At 41.0% G+C, this 23,046-nt stretch overlaps 1 protein-coding gene across 1 annotated transcript in view; it reads right to left on the minus strand.

The window, feature by feature from the left end:
• Positions 1-15,110, minus strand: part of ARHGEF38 (Rho guanine nucleotide exchange factor 38) — a gene marked incomplete at its 3' end in the record, with an annotated part of 154,567 nt that extends 139,457 nt beyond the window's left edge. Inside the window, exon 1 of the mRNA XM_082838419.1 lies at positions 14,909-15,110. Within this exon, the coding sequence (XP_082694545.1) occupies positions 14,909-15,104 (196 nt within the window). The 5' untranslated portion in view covers positions 15,105-15,110. The remainder of the gene's footprint in view (positions 1-14,908) is intronic.
• Positions 15,111-23,046: the final 7,936 nt, after the last annotated feature.

Here is a 23,046-nt window from a genome sequence, read left to right on the forward strand (position 1 = left end):
AAAGGCAACCTCCAGGACAGCTCATGTCAATGAGTATTCCCTGGGGTATCTGCCACCAGTCCTTGCCCTCACAGTGAGCCACAGTTGAACCCTGTCTCCCCAGGAGACCCTCCAAGACCCACAGGTAGGTCTGGCCCAGGATCCTATGGAGTCACTGCTTTGCCCTTGGTCCCAGTGCACGTGAAAGCTTGTGTGCGCCCTCCAAGGATAGAGCCTCTGCTTCCCCCAGTTCTGTGGAATGCCTACACTTAAGCCCTGTTGGCCTTGAAAGCCAAATGTTCTGGGGGCTCCTCTTCCCAATGCCAGACCCCCAGGCTGGGGAGCCTGACGTGGTGCTCAGAACTCTCACTCCTGTGGGGGAACCTCTGTGATGTAATTATTTTCCAGTTTGTGGGTCACCCACTCAGCATTTATGGGATTTGATTAAATTGTGAAAGTGCCCCTGCTACCATCTCACTGTGGCTTCCTCTTTGTCTCTGTGTGTAAAATATCATTTTTAGTAGGTTCAAGTCTCTTTTGTTGATGGTTGTTCAGCAGTTAGTTATGATTTTGGTGTTTTCATGAGAGGAGGTGAGCTCATATCCTTCTACTCTGCCATCTTACTGCTCCAGAAGCCTGAGGGTCAGTGTGATATAATGGCAAGCATACTCTATTTGAAGCTTGGGACCAAGTCTAGGCTTCCTTTTTACTTTCCCTCTGGCCCCGGGTAAGTCATTTAATTTCTCTGGGTCTTCCTCCAGTCTTAAAATATCACTGACTCTAAACAAAGAACTTTGGGTTGTGCATGCCCAAGCATGGCCACACAGCCTGGGCCTCCTCTTTGCTCCCCAAGGAGCAGTCACTACCTGCTCTGAAGGAAACTGCTACCAGGCCTGGCAATTTCTTAAAAATAAGACAATGATGAAGGTTGCCACATTGTTTGACACTTCCTTTCATGAAAGATTTCACTTTAGCATGCAAGGCTGTTTGATAGCATTTTACCCACTGTAGAATTTCTTTCAAAATTGGAGTTAATCTCTGCAACCCTGCCACTGCTTTATCAACTAAGCATTTGTAATGTTCTAAATCCTTTATGCTAATTTCAACAATCTTCGCAGCATCTTCATCAAGAGTAGTTTCTATGTCAATAAACCACTCTCTTTGCTCCTTCATAAGAAGCATCTCTTCATCTGTTGAAGTTTTATCATGAGATTGAAGCGATTTAGTCGCATCTTCAACCTCAACTTCTAATTCTAGTTATCTTGCTATTTCTACCACCTCTGTAGTTCCTTCCTCTGCTAACGTCTTAAACCCCTCAAAGTCATCCATGAGGGTTGGAATTAACTCCTTCCAAAATCCTGTTAGTGTTGATATTTTGACTTCCTCCCATGAATCACAAATGTTCTTACTGGCATCTAGAATGGTGAATCCTTTCCAGAAGGTTTTCCATTTACTTTGCCCAAATCCATCAGAGGAATTGCTATTGATGGCAGCTATAGCCTTATGAAATGTATTTCTTAAATAATAAGACTTGAAAGTCAAAATTATACCTTGATCCATGTGCTGCAGAATGAAAGTCATGTTAGCAGGCATGAAAACAACATCAATCTCATTGTACACCTCCATCTGACCTCTTGGGTGACCAGGTGCCTTGTCATATTTTGAAAGAAATGTTTTTTCTGAGCAATAGTTCTCAACAGTGGGATTAAAATATTCAGTAAACCATGTTGTAAACAAATGTGCTGTCATCCAGGTTTTGCTGTTCCATTTATAGAACATAGGAAGAGTAAACTGAGCATCATTCTTAGAGATCCTAGGATTTTTGGAATGGTAAATGAACATTGGTTTCAACTTAAAGCTACCAGGTACATTAGCCCCTAACAAGAAAGTCAGCCTGTCCTTTGAAGCTTTGAAGCCAGGCATTGACTTCTCCTCTCTAGCTATGAAAGTCTTAGATGGCATCTTCTTCCAATAGAAGGCTGTTTCATCTGCATTGAAAATCTGTTGTTTAGTGTAGCCACCTTCATTAATTATCTTAGCTAGATCTTCTAGATAACTTGCTTCAGCTTCTACCTCAGCACTTGCTGCTTCACCTTGCACTTTTCCTTAAACCTCATTAACCAAGCGCTGTTAGTTTCCAACTTTTCTTCTTCAGCTTCCTCACCTCTCTCAGCATTCACAGAATTGAAGAGAGTTAGGGCCTTGCTCTTTCTTTCTTTTTTTTTTTTTTTTTGCGGTACGCAGGCCTCTCACTGTTGTGGCCTCTCCCGTTGCAGAGCACAGGCTCCGGACGCGCAGGCTCAGCGGCTGTGGCTCGCGGGCCTAGCCGCTCTGCGGCATGTGGGATCTTCCCGGACCCGGGCACGAACCCGTGTCCCCTGCATCGGCAGGCGGACTCTCAACCACTGCGCCACCAGGGAAGCCCTGGCCTGCTCTTGATTAGGCTTTGGCTTAAGGGAATGTTGTGGCTGTTTTGATCTTCTATCCAAACCACTACAACTTTCTCCATCTCAGCATTAAGGCTGTTTCACTTGCTTGCCATTCATGTGTTTACTGGAGTAGCACTTTTAATTTCCTTCAAAAACTTTTCCTTTGCATTCAAAACTTGGCTAACTGCTTGGTGTAAGAGGCCTAGTTTTTTTTGATACACCTTCTTCACCAAGCGTAATCATTTCTAGTTTTTGATTTAACGTGAGAGATGTGTGACTCTTCCTTTCACTTGAACACTTAGAGGCCATTGTAGGGTTATTAACTGGCCTAAATTCAACATCCTTGTGTCTCAGGGATTAGGGAAGCCTGAGGAGAGGGAAAGAGACAGGGGAACAGGCTGTCGATGGAGCAGTGAGAAAATACACAACATTTATAGATTGCTTGCCACCTTATATAGGTGCAGTTCCTGGCACTCTAAACAATTACAATAGTAACATCACAGCTCACCATAACAAATGAATAATGAAAAAGTATTATAATTTACTTTGTGAGAATTGCCAAAATGTGATACAGAGACACGAAGTCAGCAAATGCTATTGGAAAAAATGGCGCCAATAGACTAGCTTGACACAAGGTTGCCACAAAAGTTCAATTTGTAGGGGCCTCCCTGGTGGTGCAGTGGTTAAGAGTCCGCCTGCCGATGCAGGGGACACGGGTTCGTGCCCCGGTCCGGGATGATGCCACATGCCACGGAGCGGCTGGGCCCGTGAGCCATGGCCGCTGAGCTTGCGCATCCGGAGCCTGTGCTCCCCAACGGGAGAGGCCACAACAGTAAGAGGCCCGCGTATCGCAAAAAAAAAAAAAAAAAAAAAAAAAAAGGAGGAAATCACTCAGAATCTTCACTTAGCCCAGAATGAAAATAATTTAATTTCTTTACCTAAATCTCGTTATAAAAATGTAAGATTACATTTCAGGAGATAACATATACATCCTCCAGCATGAGGTAAGTCTGATTTTTGTGTGCCCTTGCTAATGAGAACAGAATTGTAAAGGGTGACCAAGAAAACACAATATGAAGAAGATAAATATGCGGTATGATAAAAATTAATAAATAATTCCGTCATCTGAGCTAGATCCATAACCAGGACCTGTGACCCTGAAGTCAGTGATGTGATTTGGACCTGGCTTCCAGGGAGCCCACCATGGGGAAGGGCCTCCTGTAACCATTCTGGATGTTCACTGCACAACTGCCACACCATCCATTTATTGTTCATTCATTCATTCATTTACCCACTCATTTACATAACAAACAGGATTATTAAGTACAGGCCATCCTTTCCCTAGCTGCTGACGATACCAATGCTCCTATCCTCAAGTTCAACCAAATGTAAGAGACGTTGGCATGTGAATAACGAATATGAGAAATGTATACAGGATGGGACACTCAAATATATTTTGGGTGTAACAACAGAACGATAGAGTTGAAAAGGTAAATAGGGGGTTATAAAACAACCAAGATGAGGGAGAACACTCCAGGCTGAGGAAACAGCAGGTGTCAAGGCAAGACAATCCGAAGTAAAACTGTCCCTCAGGCCAGACATGGAAAGATAGAGTCATGGTGTGAGAGACCTTATACCCATTTTAATGTTATAACATGGGGTCTCCAACTTATTAATTTTTTTATCATGGTAAAATGTGCAGAACATAAAATTTACCATGTTAACTATCTTTCAGTGCACAATTCAGCTTTAAGTACATTCACATTGTTGTGCAACCATCACCACCATCCATCTCCAGAACTTTTTCATCTTCCCAAACTGAAACTCTGGACCCGTTAAACACTAACTCCCTACTCTCCTTTCCCCCAAGCCTCTGGCAACCACCATTCTACTTTTTGTCTCTATGTATTTGACTATTCCAGGTACCTCTTTTAAGTGGAATCATATAATACTTGTACTTTTGTATCTGGCTTATTTCACTTAGCATCATGTCTTCAAGATTCATCCTGTTGTAGCATGTGTCAAAATTTCATCCCAAACTGTTTTGTTCATGGGTCATTTAAACTGTTTTGAGGACGTACCTCCAATGCATGGGTAGTATTAATGTATCACATACATGATAAAGAATACACAAAATAGATATTTTCAAAGGATAAGACTAAAAGATTAACTTATTTTTTTCTTTCATAATGAGTTTTCTTGAAACCCCTCTCTGGGCTGCCTGTCCCTCTGTTTGGACACTACTGATAGAGAACATGGAAAAGCATTGCGGAATATTAAGCAGAGGAGCAATATAGTTTGACACTATGACCCAGCTTTCCATCAGACATTCTCCTCCTGCTGTGTGCTCTATAGTTAGTGAGGAGGGGCAGGTTTCAAAGACTAGATAATTCAAATCATTAGGTTTGTATTTTTAGAGTGGAATATTCTAGTGAATCTAAGTGTACCTCTCATTCATTGTAATTGCATATCGTTCTAACTTCATTCCACATAAAACATTTTGTTGAAAAACATAAAATAACACAGCTACTGGAAAGCACTTACCGGTCACTGTTGATTTTAAGATTGCAGGTGAATGTGCTGGTAGAATTTAAGGGTATCTTGATGTTTGGGAGTATTGTTCAAAATTGTATCAAAGTCAGCCTATTCCTTAAAAACAAACCACAAAAGAGGTACTACTAAAATCTGGGGTTAGAACAACAGAGATTGCATAGTGGTTGAAAAAGCATGGACCTTGGAGTCAAGTAGACCTCAGTATAACTCTGACGTTACCGCTTACTAGTTGCGTAACGCTGGGCAAGTGTCTACACCTCTTGTAACCTTAATTTTATTATCTATAAATATTTGACAATAACTTCTTAGCAAAGTTGTTAAGAAATGATGTAATGTACCCACATGCCTAGTACAGATGCTAGCTGTATTGGTGTCATCTTTTTCAGCTATGAACCCCAGACAGGAAAACCAATTTTATTACCTTGTTCCATGCACTAGGACATGTTTAATCCCTCTTTCTGGAATGCCCTCTTCCTCCCAGAAAAAATACAAACTGGATTTCAAGATTCAGATTTCAGTGTCTCTTATTTTGACATTTTAGACGTCCAATTAAGCTCTTTCTCATCACAATCCCTATATTGATTTACTTGTGTCTCTAATATATTAATAACCACTAATTTCGGGTCAGTGCTGTGATGAGCTGACCAGTTCCCCTTCAGGAAAAAAAGGACTTCTTGCCCCACTGCTGGGAGTGTCACCAGCAGACAGCTCCTTTTCAGGAATTATCTCAGATGAGAGCACCTCTCAGGTCATGCTCCCTTTCCAAGATGGCCCCATCCAGTAACCTGAAGGGTGATGATATAAGGGCCCAGGTTCTTCACAGCACTGTGACAAGTCCAAAGGATCATCTCATCTTCAGAACTTGCCTTACAGTTGGCTAAGGCTTTCACTGAGACCAGATCACAGCTCAAGCTCTCTCTCTTTCTCCCTATCTTCTGCCTGTCCCTTCTCTTGCCCAGGTGGTGATCATAAGAACATTCCCTAATAAACCTCCTGCACCCAAATTTCCACCTCAGAATCTGCAACTCAGGAACCCAAACTGCAGCCTTACCTCAGGCACTTATTGCTACAATCATTGGTTCACTGCCTGTCTCACTCCATAGGCTGGGTTCACTCTGGTTACTTTTATATTCTCATGATCTAGTTGGTATTAACCACGTATTAACTTGTTGGATAAATGCTTGTTGGATAAATTCATTAAAACTGAGATTTCATTTTCTTTGGCCAAAGAATTCTATTTTCTTCTTTAAGTTTATTTATTTATGTTCTCCATTTTTACAGAAAAAGAAGTTAGAGGAGTTAACTCAAAAATTGACTCCAATTAAATAGTGGGGAAATGGGAATGACAGAATTGTAAAAGCCAATATACCAATGATACAGATCAATATAGTTATAATGAGTCATGGAATCGTTTTAAATCATTGAGTAAGTAGTCTTTGAGCTGAGCATCTACCATATACCAGGCACTGCTTAAGTGTTAAAATAAGACTCTCTACTCCCAAGGAAAATTATGTTCAAGTGGAAGAGAGGGGCAAAATAGAACAGAAAAGCATAATTCCAGAGAGCAACAGGTAGTATGAAGGTCACTGAAAGGCATTAGAAAATACCATCCCAAAATACACCTCTCTGGCATGTTGATTACTTTGAACTGAAGGCAATTGAGAAGCAGCGGGTTCAGGAAGAGCTCTCTGCCCTCCCTGTGTCAGGAAGAGGAGAGAATTCTTATCACTGGAGATGGGGAGTTGACATCAAGATGAGTCTGTACAAACAGATCTTACTGAAATAACCCTTATATTCCATTAGTTTCCACCATATGTTTCCTGTTCACTTCCCCACAGTTTAATACCCTTAGCTCAAAACCCCTTTTCCTTTGTCTTGCCACATTTCCACAAGTTATCACTCTTTGTTAAAATGATATATAAGCCCCTGGGTCTAACTGCTTTGGGATTCTTGCTTCTTTCTATGAAACCCTCTGTGCCATGTACAAATAGTAACATCAAATAAAATGTGCATGCTTTTTCTCCTGTTATTCTGTCTTTTGTAGGTTCTACTCACATGTCCCAGCCACAGAACCTAAGAGGAGAAAGGGAAAGTCTTTCCTCTTCTACACCGCTGTAGGTAGAATGGTCAGGAAGGACTCTCCCAGAAGGTGAGCAGAGATCTCAGTGATGAGAATCCATACTTGCAGATATTTGGAGGAAAAAATTTGGGGGTGGGAGGGAAGTAGCTAATAAAAGGAGAGGCATTAGGTACAAAACTGACTCTAAGTTGCAGGCAGCTAAATATATACACTAAATTGCTTGTTTTTATCTGGAAAGGGGGCATATTCTAATTCTTAAGAAGAGCCAAAGTTTTTCCTTGAATAAAACTGCATGGCACTGAGAGAAGTAAACAATGTCTTCATCAACTATTTCACAACAAAGACAGAAGCAGAAATCTGTGCCAACTTTTATAGTGACACTGGAGACCTAACATTGAAAAGCATTCAGGAAAGACAATTTCTGTGAGGGGTACAATGGCTCAGCGTGCTTAGAGCAGCAGCTAGATGACGTGACCTTTAGGTTTTCTTCTTTACCTAAGAGCTGGATGTCAGACAGTCAAGATTATATTTGCTCTCAAGGGCCTCAGTCCAGGTATCACAGAGTGTTCATTTCTTCTCTGACTCATTAATCAAGAAAAAAATTGTTCAGAACAACCTGGGACAAAGGCTTTAATCATAACACTCTATTTTCCTGCTGCATTTAAGACTCACAATTTAGGCTGACTTCATAGAATTCTATTGAAATATCTCCTACCTAGGTAAAGAACTACTTGTTTCCAGTATATAATTCCATTCTTTTCATTTGCAAATGTATACACCATCATCACCACCACTCACTGCTATAAAATAGGGTTTTCAGTTTTGTGGATGCATGTTAAGTTTTATTGAGATACCAATAAATGAAACAGGCATAAAATTAAGGAAATAGTGTCAAGATATCCAAGGAAGTGGGAAATGGAGATGATTAAGCTATTACAACAGGGCAGGTTTGCTTAACCTAACTTTGTAATTTTGTTTCCTGACAATTAAATCAAAAGATAGCATTTATTAAACAGCAACAACACACCAGCAGAGGCATGTCACAATAATGCCAGAGAAAGAACATGAATTCCAAAGTAAAAAATTTAGCAGGTCGAGTTTTATCATAGTAGCAGAGGAATGTCATCACATCACAAAACATGTACTGCAACCCTCAAAGTGCTTTGACTTCTCATTAATAATATACCCTACAGATTAAATACCTACTAAGTCAATGAATGAGTTGCATTTAATTTTGCAGATATTTAAAGCACCTATGATCAAATCCAAGCTCTACCACCTGAAGGAGTTCAGGACATGCCACCCCCAAATTTGTTACTTCGGTACATTGATCATTTTGAGCTGAAAGCACTTGAAAAGCAGCAAATGCAGGGAGAGGCTTTCTCTGCACTCCCTTATTTGCCTAGAGACAGATCTTCCAAAAGGAGCTCAACTGTCAACCAGGGGACGCTGACTCCTCTCACAGGACAGGAGACTAGAAGTGACATCACAGCCAGACAGACTTTGTCACCAACTATTACGTATCCCTGTGGTTCTTCTAAGGGCCCATTCATCTTTCCTAAAATTATTTACTCTCCCCTAAGTGGCCTACATTTCTCCTCTCCTTCCCCTATTAAGATAGTATATAAGCTCTCTAATCCTAACCTTTTTTGAGTTATTCACTTCTGTTTTCCTGTGATGCTCACGGGCATGAAACATTCAAAATGAATACCCTCGTATACTTTTTCTCCTGTTAAGCTGCCTATTGTTTGTTTAGCTCATAGGCCCAGCTATTGAATGTAGGAGGGTAGAGGGAAAGTCATTTCTCCTTTATATACCTATTTTTTCAACTATAAAACCCCAACTGAAAAGGTGTTGGGATCAAATAACAATGTGTGAAAGCCCCTGGCTAACACGGCTTCTGGCGGATGACAGTCACGATGTCTTTCCTTCCCTCCGCTTCCCTTCCTTTCCTCTTTCCACAACCTAGTATAATAAGAAAGCTATATCCTGAATGTAGATAACAGTCATAAGTAGCCTCCTTTTTGGGCCTGGAGCAAGTGTATAAACGGAGGCTGCATACCTTATCTACATATTTAAAAGTTGTAAGTCAAGCTGGCAAACTGTTAAATAAAATATGTTATATCCTTCCATCTTGAATAAATATACCGTCATAACAATCTGGAAGGCCAAGTTCAAGATTAGATTTCTCAGGTCCTTCAGAATTTCATGCCAAAATTTAGCAGGAGGCCCTGGGCACAATCCTTCTCCCCAGTCATGAGGCCTGTATCTCTACCCTTCCCTCTACCAGCTCCTCCACCCACAAAGGGCCTGGTAGGTATGGTGTGAACACCCCAGCGTGATCGAGCTCCAGACACACCTCCAAAACCGACTGGCCCTGGAGCCAAAGGGTGTGCCCACCAGCAACCATAGTCTGTCCTAAGGAGAAAGGGATTGGGAAGAGGTCCCATCAGGCCTTGGTGGCAGTGATTAGGACCAGTTGAACAGAAAATTCCATGGTCCCAGATGCCCTGAACTTAGTCTAGAAATGAGGTTAAGGATCCCAGGCAGCCAGGAACCTTGGCCCCAAGGACTCCTCACCTGCTTGGTGGAGAGGGGGCCACAGGGGGGCGCTCTAAAGCTCCACCTGAAGCCAAGTCTTGCCTGGTGCTCAGGGTGATACTGCTGACAAGTTTAGCAATTCTTGCAATAATCCACCATCACCAGGAAATCAGTACCCGCAAAAACACTGAAGTTAATATGATTAGGGTATCAAGAAAAAGTAATTCTATAAAAAGGCCGTTTTCCCTTTTCCTGTATCAACAGAAACAAAGATGAATGTAGCTTGAGTACTTTTCTCTCACTCATCTTTTCCCCAACTATATCACTATTTTAAGGTTCGTTTCTATCTGTGCTTAGCACATCTGAATTTTCTCTCTCCCTCTTCCTCTCCTTCCTTTCTTCCATTAGCTCATCCCTCCCACTTGATGTCTCATCTTGTGTTTTGATAAACCCATCATTTTTATGGACAAAAAATAGAATTAGAAGCTGTGTTTGCTACTTTAAAAAAGTTATATCTAGAGGTACATCAGTTAAATATGGAAGGAATAAATTTTCCCATCACAATGTGGTAGTAGTGGAATAGCTCAAACTTTCTTGATTTCTGGGACTCACTTTATTTGATCCAATGTGTCCTCTAAAAACTGCAAAGTACCTTTACTGGAAAAGAAAGAAAATAAAATATCATGCTTCTTTTGGGTTTCTATGCATGCAACGAGAGATCAGTTACTTAGCTTTAACAGTGCGTTACACTGTTAACAGTCACATTACTGATCCAAGTACTTCCCATTTCACTAAAGGCAGGTAAAGGGGAAGGAGTTACTTTTACAGTACTCAAAGAACAGGCAGGAACAAAAAGGACTCATAGCACCAGGAGAGAACCATGCACGAACAGCTGGACAATTACTTTTATTCCACCCTTCATTACCCCTTGAACAAAAATCACCAAATTTTCCAGTGTTAACAGCTCATCCTCCTCACTTACAGGTTAGTTTGTATTCTTAAAAATCATTACAAATTGGGCTTCCCTGGTGGCGCAATGGTTGAGAGTCTGCCTGCCGATGCAGGGGACACGGGTTTGTGCCCCGGTCCGGGAAGATCCCACATGCTGCGGAGCGGCTGGGCCCGTGAGCTATAGCTGCTGAGCCTGCGCGTCCGGAGCCTGTGCTCCGCAACGCGAGAGGCCACAACAGTGGGAGGCCTGAGCACCGAAAAAAAGAAATATTACAAATTAACTGTTCCCATAATCTGACCAAGTCTAACTTAGTCTTTGAGCCATTTGTCCTCATACTGCAAAATATCTTATTCCGTATAAAGTCCATGCAGGAGAGTGGCTCATTTATTGTCACCATAGTGAGAACATTTCAGGATTTCATAAAAACAACCAATCAATCCTTTTATAATGAAAATGATATGATAGCCTTTGCGAAAAAGAAAACATCGCAGACCTAACATGAATTGGAGATGTGATTTTTTTGTTGTGTTATCTGCAGTTGTGAGGACATTTAACCCACCCACTCTCACTCTTTCACCTGATACTAGCAAAAATATGCACTGGCCAAAAAATTAACCAGAAGCTTAGCGTGGCCACAGAGGATAAAAGTAACTGACCAACTATCTTAGTCGATTTGGGCTGCTGTTACAAAAATACCATAAATGGGGTGGCTTAAACAACAAACATTTGTTTTTCACAGTTTTTGCAGTTGAGAAGTCCAAGATCAAAGTTCAAGGTGCTGGTAAGGACCCCCTTCCTAGTGGACAGATGTCGGACTTTTCAAATCCTCACATGGCAGGGAGCAGAGAGGGAAGGAACAAGATCTCTCGTGTTTTATGAGGGCACTAATCCTATTCATGTGTGCTGGCTATGATTCCAAGGGCAAAGATGGAACAGTTAACGAGAAAGATAGGGTGACTTTCATGGACTGGTGGGGGTTGGCGTGAGAGATGGGAGGGGAAATGTGTAGATAATAGACAATAAATAAGGAAACAAACAACATAATTTCAGACAGAGATAAGCCCAGTGAAGATGTTAAAATACGCTTCTCTCCCCATTCTGCACCTCCACCCCATCCCCACTTATCTTCTCTGAATGACAATGTTTTCTGACAACCTCTCCGCCCAATCCTGAATAGACCATTTCCTCCTTCTGCGGATGCCCTGATCCCATGTCTACCTCTCGCCTGCACCTTTATTGTATTTGTTTACCTGTCTTATCTTTCCCTATGAGATTTCAGGCCCCTTTGGAGTAAAGGTCAGACACTTTTTCTTAATGATTTTGTAGTTGTTATTCCTGGCACATATTCTGATTTTTGCTCATCGTATAACATATTCAATAAACGCCAATTAACTGAACGAACCTGTTGAAGGAATAAGGATGCCACTAACTGTAGCTAGCATTGAACTATTATTGTGCAACTTGAGGCTTAGTAGGAATGACTACATTGATGTGATCACAATCTTTTACAAAGATTTTATGATAATCTCATTAGAATCATGTTCTATTGTTTAATTTAGTAGCTCTCACCCCCTGTACCATTTAAAAAATATTACAGCTTAGGATTCACACTACTAAAGCGACATCGGTCAGAAATTGAATGAAACGGATAAACTGTATAGTTAAGAGGTGAGCCCAGGGACACCGAAGAACGATGTAACATTTCCCAGAATCCTAGAGAACTTGCTTCCAGAGACAGAACAGTAAATTGTATGACTCAGCAACACAGCACTGAAGGACAACCAACTAAATAATTTGAGGCTGCATTCCAGTATTGGAAAGCACACTGTGACCTCACAATGGCTTTGCTTCGGGGCCATCTGTCTGAGGGCTCTAACTAGCTCAGGTCTTTATTCAGTGCCTCCCAGGGAACTGCCAGTTCCAAGGTAGGCAGAGGAAAAACTCTTGGCATTGCAATAATAAAGAACCTCTTAAGGTGATTTAGGACTCATCTGCATGATAAAGGGTAGAGTACAGATGAGAGAGTGCAAACCACAGAACTGATTGCTTCCAACATTAATGAAAAAATGTCTTCTATTGTTGCCAAACCAGTTACAGAAGAATCATACTAAAAGCTCTATTAGGCATTAGGTATCAGCCTTGGACTTTATTAAGAGTTACATCTTTAAAATGTTACTTATCAGGAGGTCAGCCTATCTTTACAGCTCTGATGTGCTCCTCTACCCTCCCTGATGATTTTTCTCCAGCACAGTCAGGTCCAGGACCATAGATTAACTCCTACGTCTTTCCTTCCACCTTCAGAGACAGGATCCAACAGAGCACAGGAAAACCACAAATCCAGCGGAGTACATAAGAAGGCTGAAGTCTTCTGCAAAGTAACCAACAAATATCTACTGTATTCTGTGGCCACAGACTTATTTTTTTTTTTAAGCTAAGTTTAGGAAGAGAATAGCAAAAAGTATTCCCATTTTTATTTTACTAATGGAAAATCTGGATCAAAAAGATGCTGAATTAGTGAACCTCGGAAAGAAGAAACATGTTATTAGGGAAAAAGCAGTAGGCTTTTCCTGAATTCCTTATTTGTGGTCTCTTCATCAAAAGACAGAAAAGAGTTGAAACAGATTAGTAGATTAGTAAATTTGGGCTAACACAAGGCAAGTCCTGTTCTAACATTATGGTACCCATCATTCCTAAAATTAAAAATAGCTACTATTTATGGAGCACATGCCATGTGTCAGCCAATATTCTAGGTGTTTCATGTACTTATCTAATTTCATTCTCCCAATAACACTGTGTGGTAAGTATCATTATCCTATTTTCACAGATAGAGAAACAGAAGCTCAGAAATTTTAAGTGATTTGCTCAGTCTTATAGGTAGTAAACTGAAGAGCCAGGATTGGAAACCAAATATACGTGACTTTAAAATTTGCATTTTTTCCAGTTTATACATGGCCTTGAGAAAATTAATTTCAAAGCTCAAATAGTACCCCTTCCCCATTAAAAAATAAACAACCATCTTTAAGGACAAGACTTGACTTTGCATTTTAATCCTGAGCTATCAGGATTTTTTAAAAGCATTAACTCATAGTAGGAAGCTTTAAAGATTTAATTTAAATGCATTTAACTTACTTAATTTAATTAATTTGCATCACTAAGTCCACGCACATTTTTTGAGGAAAGAGATCTTCTAATTACAAGCTTGTCTCATTGGTCGCTCTAGCCTCATTGTAGTTTTTCAATCCGGAATGACAGCTCATGGTAGGATTATGAGAGCTTAAACACAGTGTGCCTCAAAGTGGGAGAGACAGGTTCTGGGGGATCACATAACAGGTACTGCAGTGGCTACTTAAAACGTCGCACGGCATCCACATCAAAATGATGTTTACTAGACCAAATGACCTTTGAGAGAAAGGGAGAAGTAAAAGAGAGGGTGGATGGGAAGGGAGAGCAATTCAGGGCCTGAAACAGGACATGTTATATTAACTGTGCCAATTATCTTATGACCATCACAAAATAACTGAAGTTATTTCCTCAGCGGTCATTCAATCTAAGCGTGCTAAACGTCTCTTACCATATTTGCATGTTATTCGATTCACTCTAAAGGAATGAACACCTATGTGATTTTCAAGAAATCCTATTATACTATCCGATGACTATAACATCCCTTATTTTCCCAGACATAATTGTAGTTTCAGGCCCCTATTTAATATAACCACAATCACAGTTCAGTACAATTACCTAGATAGATCTCCTGGTGTGACATCTCACACCTGTCTATTGAGATAAACTATCTTTTGTAGGTTTCTAAATCATTTGCTTTCTAGTGCTTCCCACGTCTTAAATTGGGTGCAGGAGGGAGAAGAAAAGAGGGATGTAGCAGGAAAAAAAAGACATGACAATATTAAGAATAATTCAGAATTGGCTTTTTTGGTTGTTTTTTTTTGTTGTTTTTTTTTTGTGTTTTTTTTTCCGGTACACGGGCCTCTCACTGTTGTGGCCTCTCCCGTTGTGGAGCACAGGCTCCGGACGCGCAGGCTCAGCGGCCATGGCTCACGGGCCCAGCCGCTCCGCGGCATGTGGGATCCTCGTGGACCGGGGCACGAACCCGTGTCCCCTGCATCAGCAGGTGGACTCCCAAACACTGCGCCACCAGGGAAGCCCCAGAACTGGCTTTTAAACTATGGAAGGACATAATAAATTTCTCCTACAACTTGTGAATTACTTTCATTTTCTTATTTTCTTACTTTCCTCCTTATAGAGGAAGGTAATGTTTGATTTTCTCCTCTGCCTTAATTACTTCCTTTGCAAGTGCAAGAGTAAGAGGAAAAGAGCTGGGAGTGCAGGAACCAAGGCCATGGGTTTCTTGTAGGTTACCTTGTAATTTCTGGTTGTACTCGGTCCTGTGAGACTGGCTCCTCGTCAAGGTACCAGAGTAGTCCCCAGGAACACTGCTCTCAACCACAGGGTCAGTCTTCCTTCTCTCCAGCATATAGAACCTGGGCCTCGGGAAGGGCAGACTCTTTTTCCTGGTGCCCATAGTTTCTTTCCCGGGGGCTTCTTTGGGCTCCATGGGAGGCAGAGACCAGCTCTAGCGGCCAGCGGGCAATGGCTGGCTGCTAAGGGGCCTCAGGGTAAATGTTAAAGCCGCCAGCCTGAGGAGCTTAACTGCCCCCTTCTAACCAACCGGCTTCACTCCAGGGTTACCTAGCTGTGACTGCCCTCCACGGAGTCCCAGGGCTCCACCCCTATGAGGTCATTCTTTTTAATAACTAGAATCCAACAGGGGAAGCTGCCACCTGTTACCTGAGAGACCTGCCGAACCGAGCTAGGCAAAGCAGGAACTGCGCTGCAACATGCTGCTGAAGCAAACAAACATCCCATTGTGTGGGCCGAGGGCTGGGAGTCCGGGGAAAGGAAAGCGAACAAGGTGAGGCGGGAGGAGGGGAAGCGCGCGTGTGTGTACCCAGCGGCTTATGTGTTCAGTGTGGGCCGCTGGGTGTGTACAGGTGCGCTGGGACACTGCGTTGCGGTTCTGCTGCCCCGAGCCAGAAGGGGCTCGGGGGTGACTCTCAGCTAGAGTCACCCACACATGACCGCGGAGCTAGTGTGGAGCCATGAGAATTTGCATTTGCATCACAACACTGGGGACAGGATCGTTTTTTAAGGATTACTGTGCGCCCTCAAAGTCGTGCTTCCGCCTTTAAACACCGAACATTCAGAGATTATTTGCTTAAAACGTACTTGCCAAACCCTGATCCGCATTCCTGAGGAAACAAGGGTTTGCACTGGAGAGGGGTTCGGCTGCAGGAGCCAGAGGAGGGAAAGGTCTAGAGCCTTTCCGATTTCTTGCTCTCCACGTGCTGCCCTAGCCTGAAATTAGTCTTTTCAGTCCCAACCCCGTCCTTCTGGGTCCTGATCCTTGGGAAAATAAGCACTGGGCCAGGGTGTGATTTCTGTAAGATCTTTTCCCGACGCTCTCGCAGATGGAGTGTCCGAGAAAGGCAGCTCACCTTAGGAAAATAAGAGGAGGGAAAATGTTTGAAACTGAGAAGAAACACTAGACAGTGGAAAGGCCTGGGGGGCGGGGAGGAGGGTAGAAAGGCAAATAGTGATGGGCCTTTCATTAGTTTTTTTGAAGTTGTTTTTCCTCATATTTACTGAGATTTCTCAAGGGGAAAATTCTCAGAAGCTCTGGGAATATGCCAAGTGTTTTGTATGCCCTTGTTAAAGAAAAGAGAGACCCTGAGGAGGAAAATAGATTCTTTTTTATTGCAGTGGGACTGCCAAAATCTAGCTTTGTGCTGTCCACTCTGAATCATGGTTAACTCTTGTTAGACAAGGTTTATAAATGAGGGAAAAACCATTTTTCCAACTCAGGATGTGTGGGCTGAATACAATTTGCATAATTATCTTAGAAGATAAATGACAAATCTTCACCCACTATAGAGACATCTATATATAGCTTGGCATATTGAATGGCTTGTATTTAATATAATTGATAGTCTCTTTTTTTTAACAAGCCCTCCCAAATACATTTAATAAATGCTTTTCAAGGCACATTCTCTGTGAAGATGTAAAATCAGCTTTTTTGATTCACATTAAAAATGTCTCAATTGTATTCTAATATTATATATACATATATGTATATGATATGTTTGTGTGTATTTGCCTGGTTAATAACAGACATATACTCTTAAATATAGTACTACTGCAAAATTGTGCAATTAAAAATACAGGACTTATGGGAAATATGGGGTTATGGTTAGAGCACTCCAAAACTTTGTCAGTGATCCATTTTTTAAAAAAAGATAAAAAACTAAAAAAAATGGTAGCACAGTTTTACATGTGATAACTGGTTAAGAAATACAGAAATATTACAATAAATGTGGCATTTTGTGTTGAAGAAGCACTGACTTTGCTTGTGGAAGTGGGTATTAGAAGGGTTACAGCTTCTGAGTCATAATAAAATGATGGAAGCAGTGATATTTGAAATCAGATGGAAATGTACGTCACCAGATGTGGATGGGTGTGGCTAGTCCCACAGGCCATGAACTGAAGTCACTGGTAATCTTGAGGGGTGTTCACGTGTGAGTTTTGTGTCCTCCCTGTAGTTCAGGGCACCTGGGTACAGTTTTCTGCATTCACCTAGTGTTTCAAGTAGACGAAATCACACATAAGCAAATGTGAAATTGTGTTATGCTCAAAAAAATTTTGTTTTGTTGGAACAAAATTATGTTTTCAAAACAAGCATTATAGCAGAACTGACTGTAGTAGCTTTATTATATTTTAGAAACTTTATCAATTGAGAAGATACATAATATAGCTACCATGAATTCAGTAGTAAATATATTTTTCAATTTATTCACAATAGTTTCTATGTTAACTTTAAAAATAATAGGTAAATTCTTTCAAAACCACCTTTTAATCAGTCAGTGAATGGCGCAGACCTCGTTAGTTGTTTTCTCAGTATTCATTCCTACCACCTCCCACTCCATGCCATTCGTGGCCAACAGACCCTTATTTTGTTCAGGGTAACATTAGGCTTGGCCAATCATAATGATAATTTTGTGTCCATTTTCTAGTCTCTGTTGTCACTAGAGGTGGCCATGTAATCCTAGTCCTGGCAAGTGAGACCTCAGTGGTGGTCTGCTAGAATGAGGGTAGGAGCTGGTTCTGGGAAAGCATTTGCTTCTCTAATAAAAGGTGTAGAAACAGCTGGCTTCAACCTTCCCCGTTTGTCCAAACTTGATCACAGGTGTAATGCATGGAGCAGTTGCAGCCACCTGTGTCCATAAGAAAAGACGGGAGAACCATAGGCTCTGATAACATTGAGCTACTGAACCAATATTAGTGGCCATCCACCTTTAGAGTTTCTGTTAAGAGGATAAAAAAGGACCTCCCGTCCTAAAGCCATTGTTAGTTGGAGTTCTTGTCAGTATGTTTCTAAGGAATTCAACAGAGAGTGCTTGATATAAAATGAATTCACAGTTCTTTTGCTTATGTATTTGACACTGTTCAAGCCAATGTGTTTAGAATCACCAGCATAAAACATGGTTTACCTTTGCTGCCAATAAAAACAGCTGGGTTAAAAAGATTTTGGGTGTTTTGTCACTGAGGCATTTTCTAGAATATGAATGAGACTGGAGGAAAAAAGGCTTCTAATTTGTCTGTTTTATATTTTATGACAGAGGTACAAAAGTATTTCCATACAAGGATTTTATATTACTTAATAAAATATTGATATTAAAACTCTTAAATTAATTTTACTGGGAGTAAAGAGCAAGCAGTTCATGGCTCATTATTTAAAAAAATACTAGGTAGTGAATCCAAGACTCAGTTTTAATTTTGGCTAAATCAGCTTCATGACACTACAAGTGACCTAGTTTCTCTCAGTCCCAACTTCTTCATCTGCAAAAGTTAATAATGAGTTAGCCATTAGTGCTATTCACTGAATATATTCACAGAGTGCTGCACTGCCCTGCACCCTTTCAACTTAGGTGTGGCTGTGTAACTTGCTTTAGCCAAAGAAACTGATTAGAAGTGATGTGTGACCTAAATGAGGAGGAAATCCAAAAAAGAGGGAATATATGTATACGTATAGCTGATTCATTTTGCTGTGCAGTAGAAACTAACACAACATTGTAAAGCAACTGTACTCCAATAAAAATTTTTTTTTATTGTGTTACTTCTGGAAAAGTGTTAAGAACAGGTGTGTGATTTGCTACAGCTTTCTTTCCCTTGTCCATGGTGGCTGGCAAGATTCCAGGCAGTGGATGAGTCCTGGAAGAAGGATGATTTGGAGCAGAGCCCCAGTCACCCCACAATGGTTGTGTAGTTTGAGCATGAAAGAATTCTTTGCTCCTTTAAGCTACTGAGACTTGGGGCTGTATTTTTCTTTTTTTACTACTTCAACATAAACCTAGACTATCCTTATTGATGTAGGGTGTAGAGCAAATGATACATAAATCTTCTTGTCTGACGTTATACGATTTCCAGATTCTAAGATCCAGTGCTATTAGGTTGTAAAACTCCTAATTCCAAAACAGAAATCACATCTCTTGAATATAGTCATAAATAAATTGGACTGGAGGAAGAGTTTAAGTTAGGAACTTATTATAGGAGTACAGGCAAGAAATGCTTGGACTAGGGTAGTGGTGGTAGGGATGGAGAAATGCTAATGGATTCAAATACATCTTAAAAGTTGAGCTGACAAAACTTGTATATAGTTGATTGAGGCTAATGAGTAAGAAGAGGAATGAAGGGTGAATTCCAGGTTTTAATAGTGACTAATTGAGAGGATATTGGTGCTATATGCTAAAACAGGAAGAAAGAAGGACAAGGGGAAGAGGAAGTTTGGTGGGGTTGTCAAGAATTCCATGTAAGAATAGACTAAGTTTAAGATGGCTGTAAGGTATTCAAGAGAAATGTCAGGTAGACTTTGGATTTGTAAATTTGGTGTCACTATTTAGATCTTAGATTAAAAATTGGGAGTCATCATAATATATATAATATTTAAAACCATGCATTGATGAGACCATTTAGGAAGAAAATATACCCAGAAGAGAAAGACCAAAATCAAGCCCTGAAGAACTCTAAGTTTGAAGGTAGGGTTGGAGGAAACCCAGCAAAGTAGGCAGAATAGCCATTGAGGTGGGAAAAAAAACAGGAGAATGTTGCATCACAGAAGTCTGGAAGCAAGTTTTTCCAAAATGAAGGAGTAGTCAGTCTGCTGAAAGGCCAAATCAAATGAAAATAGAAAATGACTCTTTGAATTTGGCACAATGTTGGTCATTTACAAACTTTTCAAAAGCAGTTTCAGTAATGGGGTAGAGGTATAAGTCACAATGGAAGGGACTCCATGAAAGGAGGTAAGGAAGTTGAAATACGTGGGAATAACACTTCTGAAGAAGTTTGCAATAATTTGTTATTATTAGGTAACTACTATATATAAGGATTATACCTAGGTAAAATAGTGAGAAAGGAAGAATCATATCCATATTTACAAAATTGGAAACAGGTTCAGAGAAGTTGAATAATTTTCCCAAGATGACACAACTCATAAATAATGGAGTAAAGACTCAAATTCAGGCCTTTCTTTCTGTTGCTGTATTTTTGCGGTATGCGGGTCTCTCACTGTTGTGGCCTCTCCCGTTGCGGAGCACAGGCTCTGGACGTGCAGGCTCAGCGGCCATGGCTCACGGGCCTAGCCACTCCGCGGCATGTAGGATCTTCCCGGACAGGGGCACGAACCCGTGTCCCCTGCATCGGCAGGCGGACTCGGAACCACTGCGCCACCAGGGAAGCCCCAGGCCTTTCTTTTATAGCAAAGCCTGAGGTCTTAGCCACGTTGCTACATGTAAAGCGCCAGCAAACTGCCTGACACACAGCAAGTACGCACATGCGCTTTTCAGCATTAGAAGCATCTAGGAACAATTCTCATTACCTATCCTTATTCCTTGGGATGAATCTGAGGGATCTGAAATCTTATCTACATCTCAAGTGATTTTCACGCACAGTTAAACTTGGACAATTCCTGCAAGCATTCTCCTTGTCTCCAGCGTCTCTCTACTCCAATTCATCTTGCCCAATACCTCTTGAATTTCCTTTCTAAACCATAAATCAGATCAAGTCGTTCTTCAGATTAAAAAGCTTGATGGATGGTTTCCCACCACATGTAGAAGGAAATCCAAACATTCTCTAGGCTTCAATCAGACTGTCTAGTTTCATTTCTGATTACTTACTATTCTAGTTATTGATTGCTGAATAACAAATCACCCCCAAAACAATTGCTTAAGGCAATGATTGTCATTGTGTTAGCACTCACAATTTCTGTGGGTCAGGAATTAAGGGAAGGCTTAGCCAAGCAGTTCTGGCTCAGGTCTCTCACGTCCTTGTAGTTAGATGTTGGCAGGAGGTGAAATAGCAGGCCGTCAGAACAGCTGCGGGTTGACCAGGCAGACTTCTCTTCTCATATGGTTTCAGAGCCTCTTTGATCTCTCCACGTGGCTAGTTTGGGCTTCCTTTCCAGCATGGCAGCCTTAGGGAAGTCAGATTGCTGACACTGTGGTTCAGGGCTGCAAAGGGGAGAGTGTCCACCCTTAAGACATATCCTATGAAGTCACATAGTGTCACTTCCGACCTAGTCTCAGAGCCTACCCAGGTTCAAGGAGAGGGAACACAGACCCTACCTTCTCAATGGGAGGAGTATCAAAGTCACGTTATGAGAAAAGCTTACAGAAGGGGAGAAAGTGCTGTGGCTGTCTTTGGAAAATGCAATCTGACTCATATATACCCATCACATTCGCCATATTCTAGTCTCTTTTAGGATTGATTTTATTCAAGCTGTTTCTTTTACTTGGAATAGCTCTCCCCATCCTGTGAAGTCCTACTCATCCTTCAAGCCCCAGCTTAAATGTCCCCTCTTCTGTGACATTTCCCTTCTGTCCCCTGAGAAGAGTCACTCACACCTGCCTCTGGAATCACGTAGTGGCACACCTCTATCATAGCAGAGGGGGCTGTGTATATTCTGTGATTTGTTAGATTATGAGCTCTTCAAGCTATTTGCCTTTGAAATCTCATGACTAGCAATACGAGATCAATGGATGTTTGTTGCCGTGGGGGTCAGGAATAGCAGCTTAAGGTCTTGTGCAACCTGCTAATTCATGGGGACAGGCTTAGCTGTGAGTCACAGTATTTTTTTGTTCTCTGTCTGATTAGTACTTTCTTTCCCAGAAAAGGAGGATATAGATCTGGAAACAAAGGAGAAGATAAGGGAATATTAATTCCTCAAAGATGAGGTCATTAATGCATTTGTGAGATGACCATAATGCCAGTTTTGAGAGCTCCCTATTCAACTATAAATTGTTCACAGTGACCCGGTTATCTTGTAGGTGTGTTTTTATACCCACCTCTATGCTTCCTGAAAGCAATACTTTCTGTCAATGCACTGACCAAGCAGCAGCATAATGATCCTGTCAGCAAACAATGGATGGGAGCTGAGGTTTGGAAGGAGGTAAACCTTCTAATGTTTTTATCCTTTTGACTGAAGTAATTTTAGCAATGATATATGATCACAGTTGGGCCTTTGTCTCAGCTGTAATGAATCATCTATTACAAGATTTTCGAGGTTGTCAGGGGGGAAATCTATCTTGGGAAAAGGAAGAATCTTTGCAAGTGCCTGAGATAGCCTGGTTATGACCAAACCCAGCTGCATAAGCAAGAAAAAGTGTCAGTGGAACCTTTGAAAACCATCTATATAATGATGGCAGAATCTAAGTCAGAGCAGTGGGTTCGATTTCCCACAGTCTATGCTCTTCAGACTACATCTAACAGTTATTCCAGCAGAAGAGCAACTTGGGTCAAAACAATCGATACACGAGATGAGCTGTTCTCATTTTCCAGGGAGAATCCAGAAGACTTTTTTGTTTTGCCCCCTCTCTCCAATTTCTCCCATCTTTATTCCCTAAAATCTGGGCTTAATTGGTGTTAACTAGCTTCTAAGTATGAGATGGTACTATAGAGACTTTTAATTTTAGTTGTAAGCAGCCAGCTTTCTGTTTCTTTATTGTAAATATGAATAATTCAGAAACCATTTATTGAAAAATAAAATCTTGATATTATAGTTGAATATTGAAATTTACTGTCATGGCACCATGTTTCCTATGCAGGACTATAGGCTGCAGATTCATAATACATGGCCATTAAATGATCGTAGAGATGCAACTTAAAAGAAATGATCTTTTGTTCTTCTACCTCCAAGGCATTTTCTTTTTTATTTCACTTGTTTTTCATTTGTGCAGAAACCTGTTTGTTTTAAAAGCTCAGTATATTGACTCCAGGCAGCTGCTTGTGCTTTCTCAGTTCGGAGGTGAAAAGCAGTAGTGGTAGATAGCTAGGAGAAAGAGAGTATTTTTAATAAATGTAGCAAAGACTCACATAAATCAGTTAAGCTAAGAAGCATTTTTTATGGATTAAGTGACTTCTAAAAGCACATTGGCCACTGAACCATCCAG

This window comes from Leucopleurus acutus (genome assembly GCF_964270905.1).
Source record: "Leucopleurus acutus genome assembly, chromosome: 4".
In the NCBI taxonomy this organism is placed as follows: domain Eukaryota; kingdom Metazoa; phylum Chordata; class Mammalia; order Artiodactyla; family Delphinidae; genus Leucopleurus; species Leucopleurus acutus.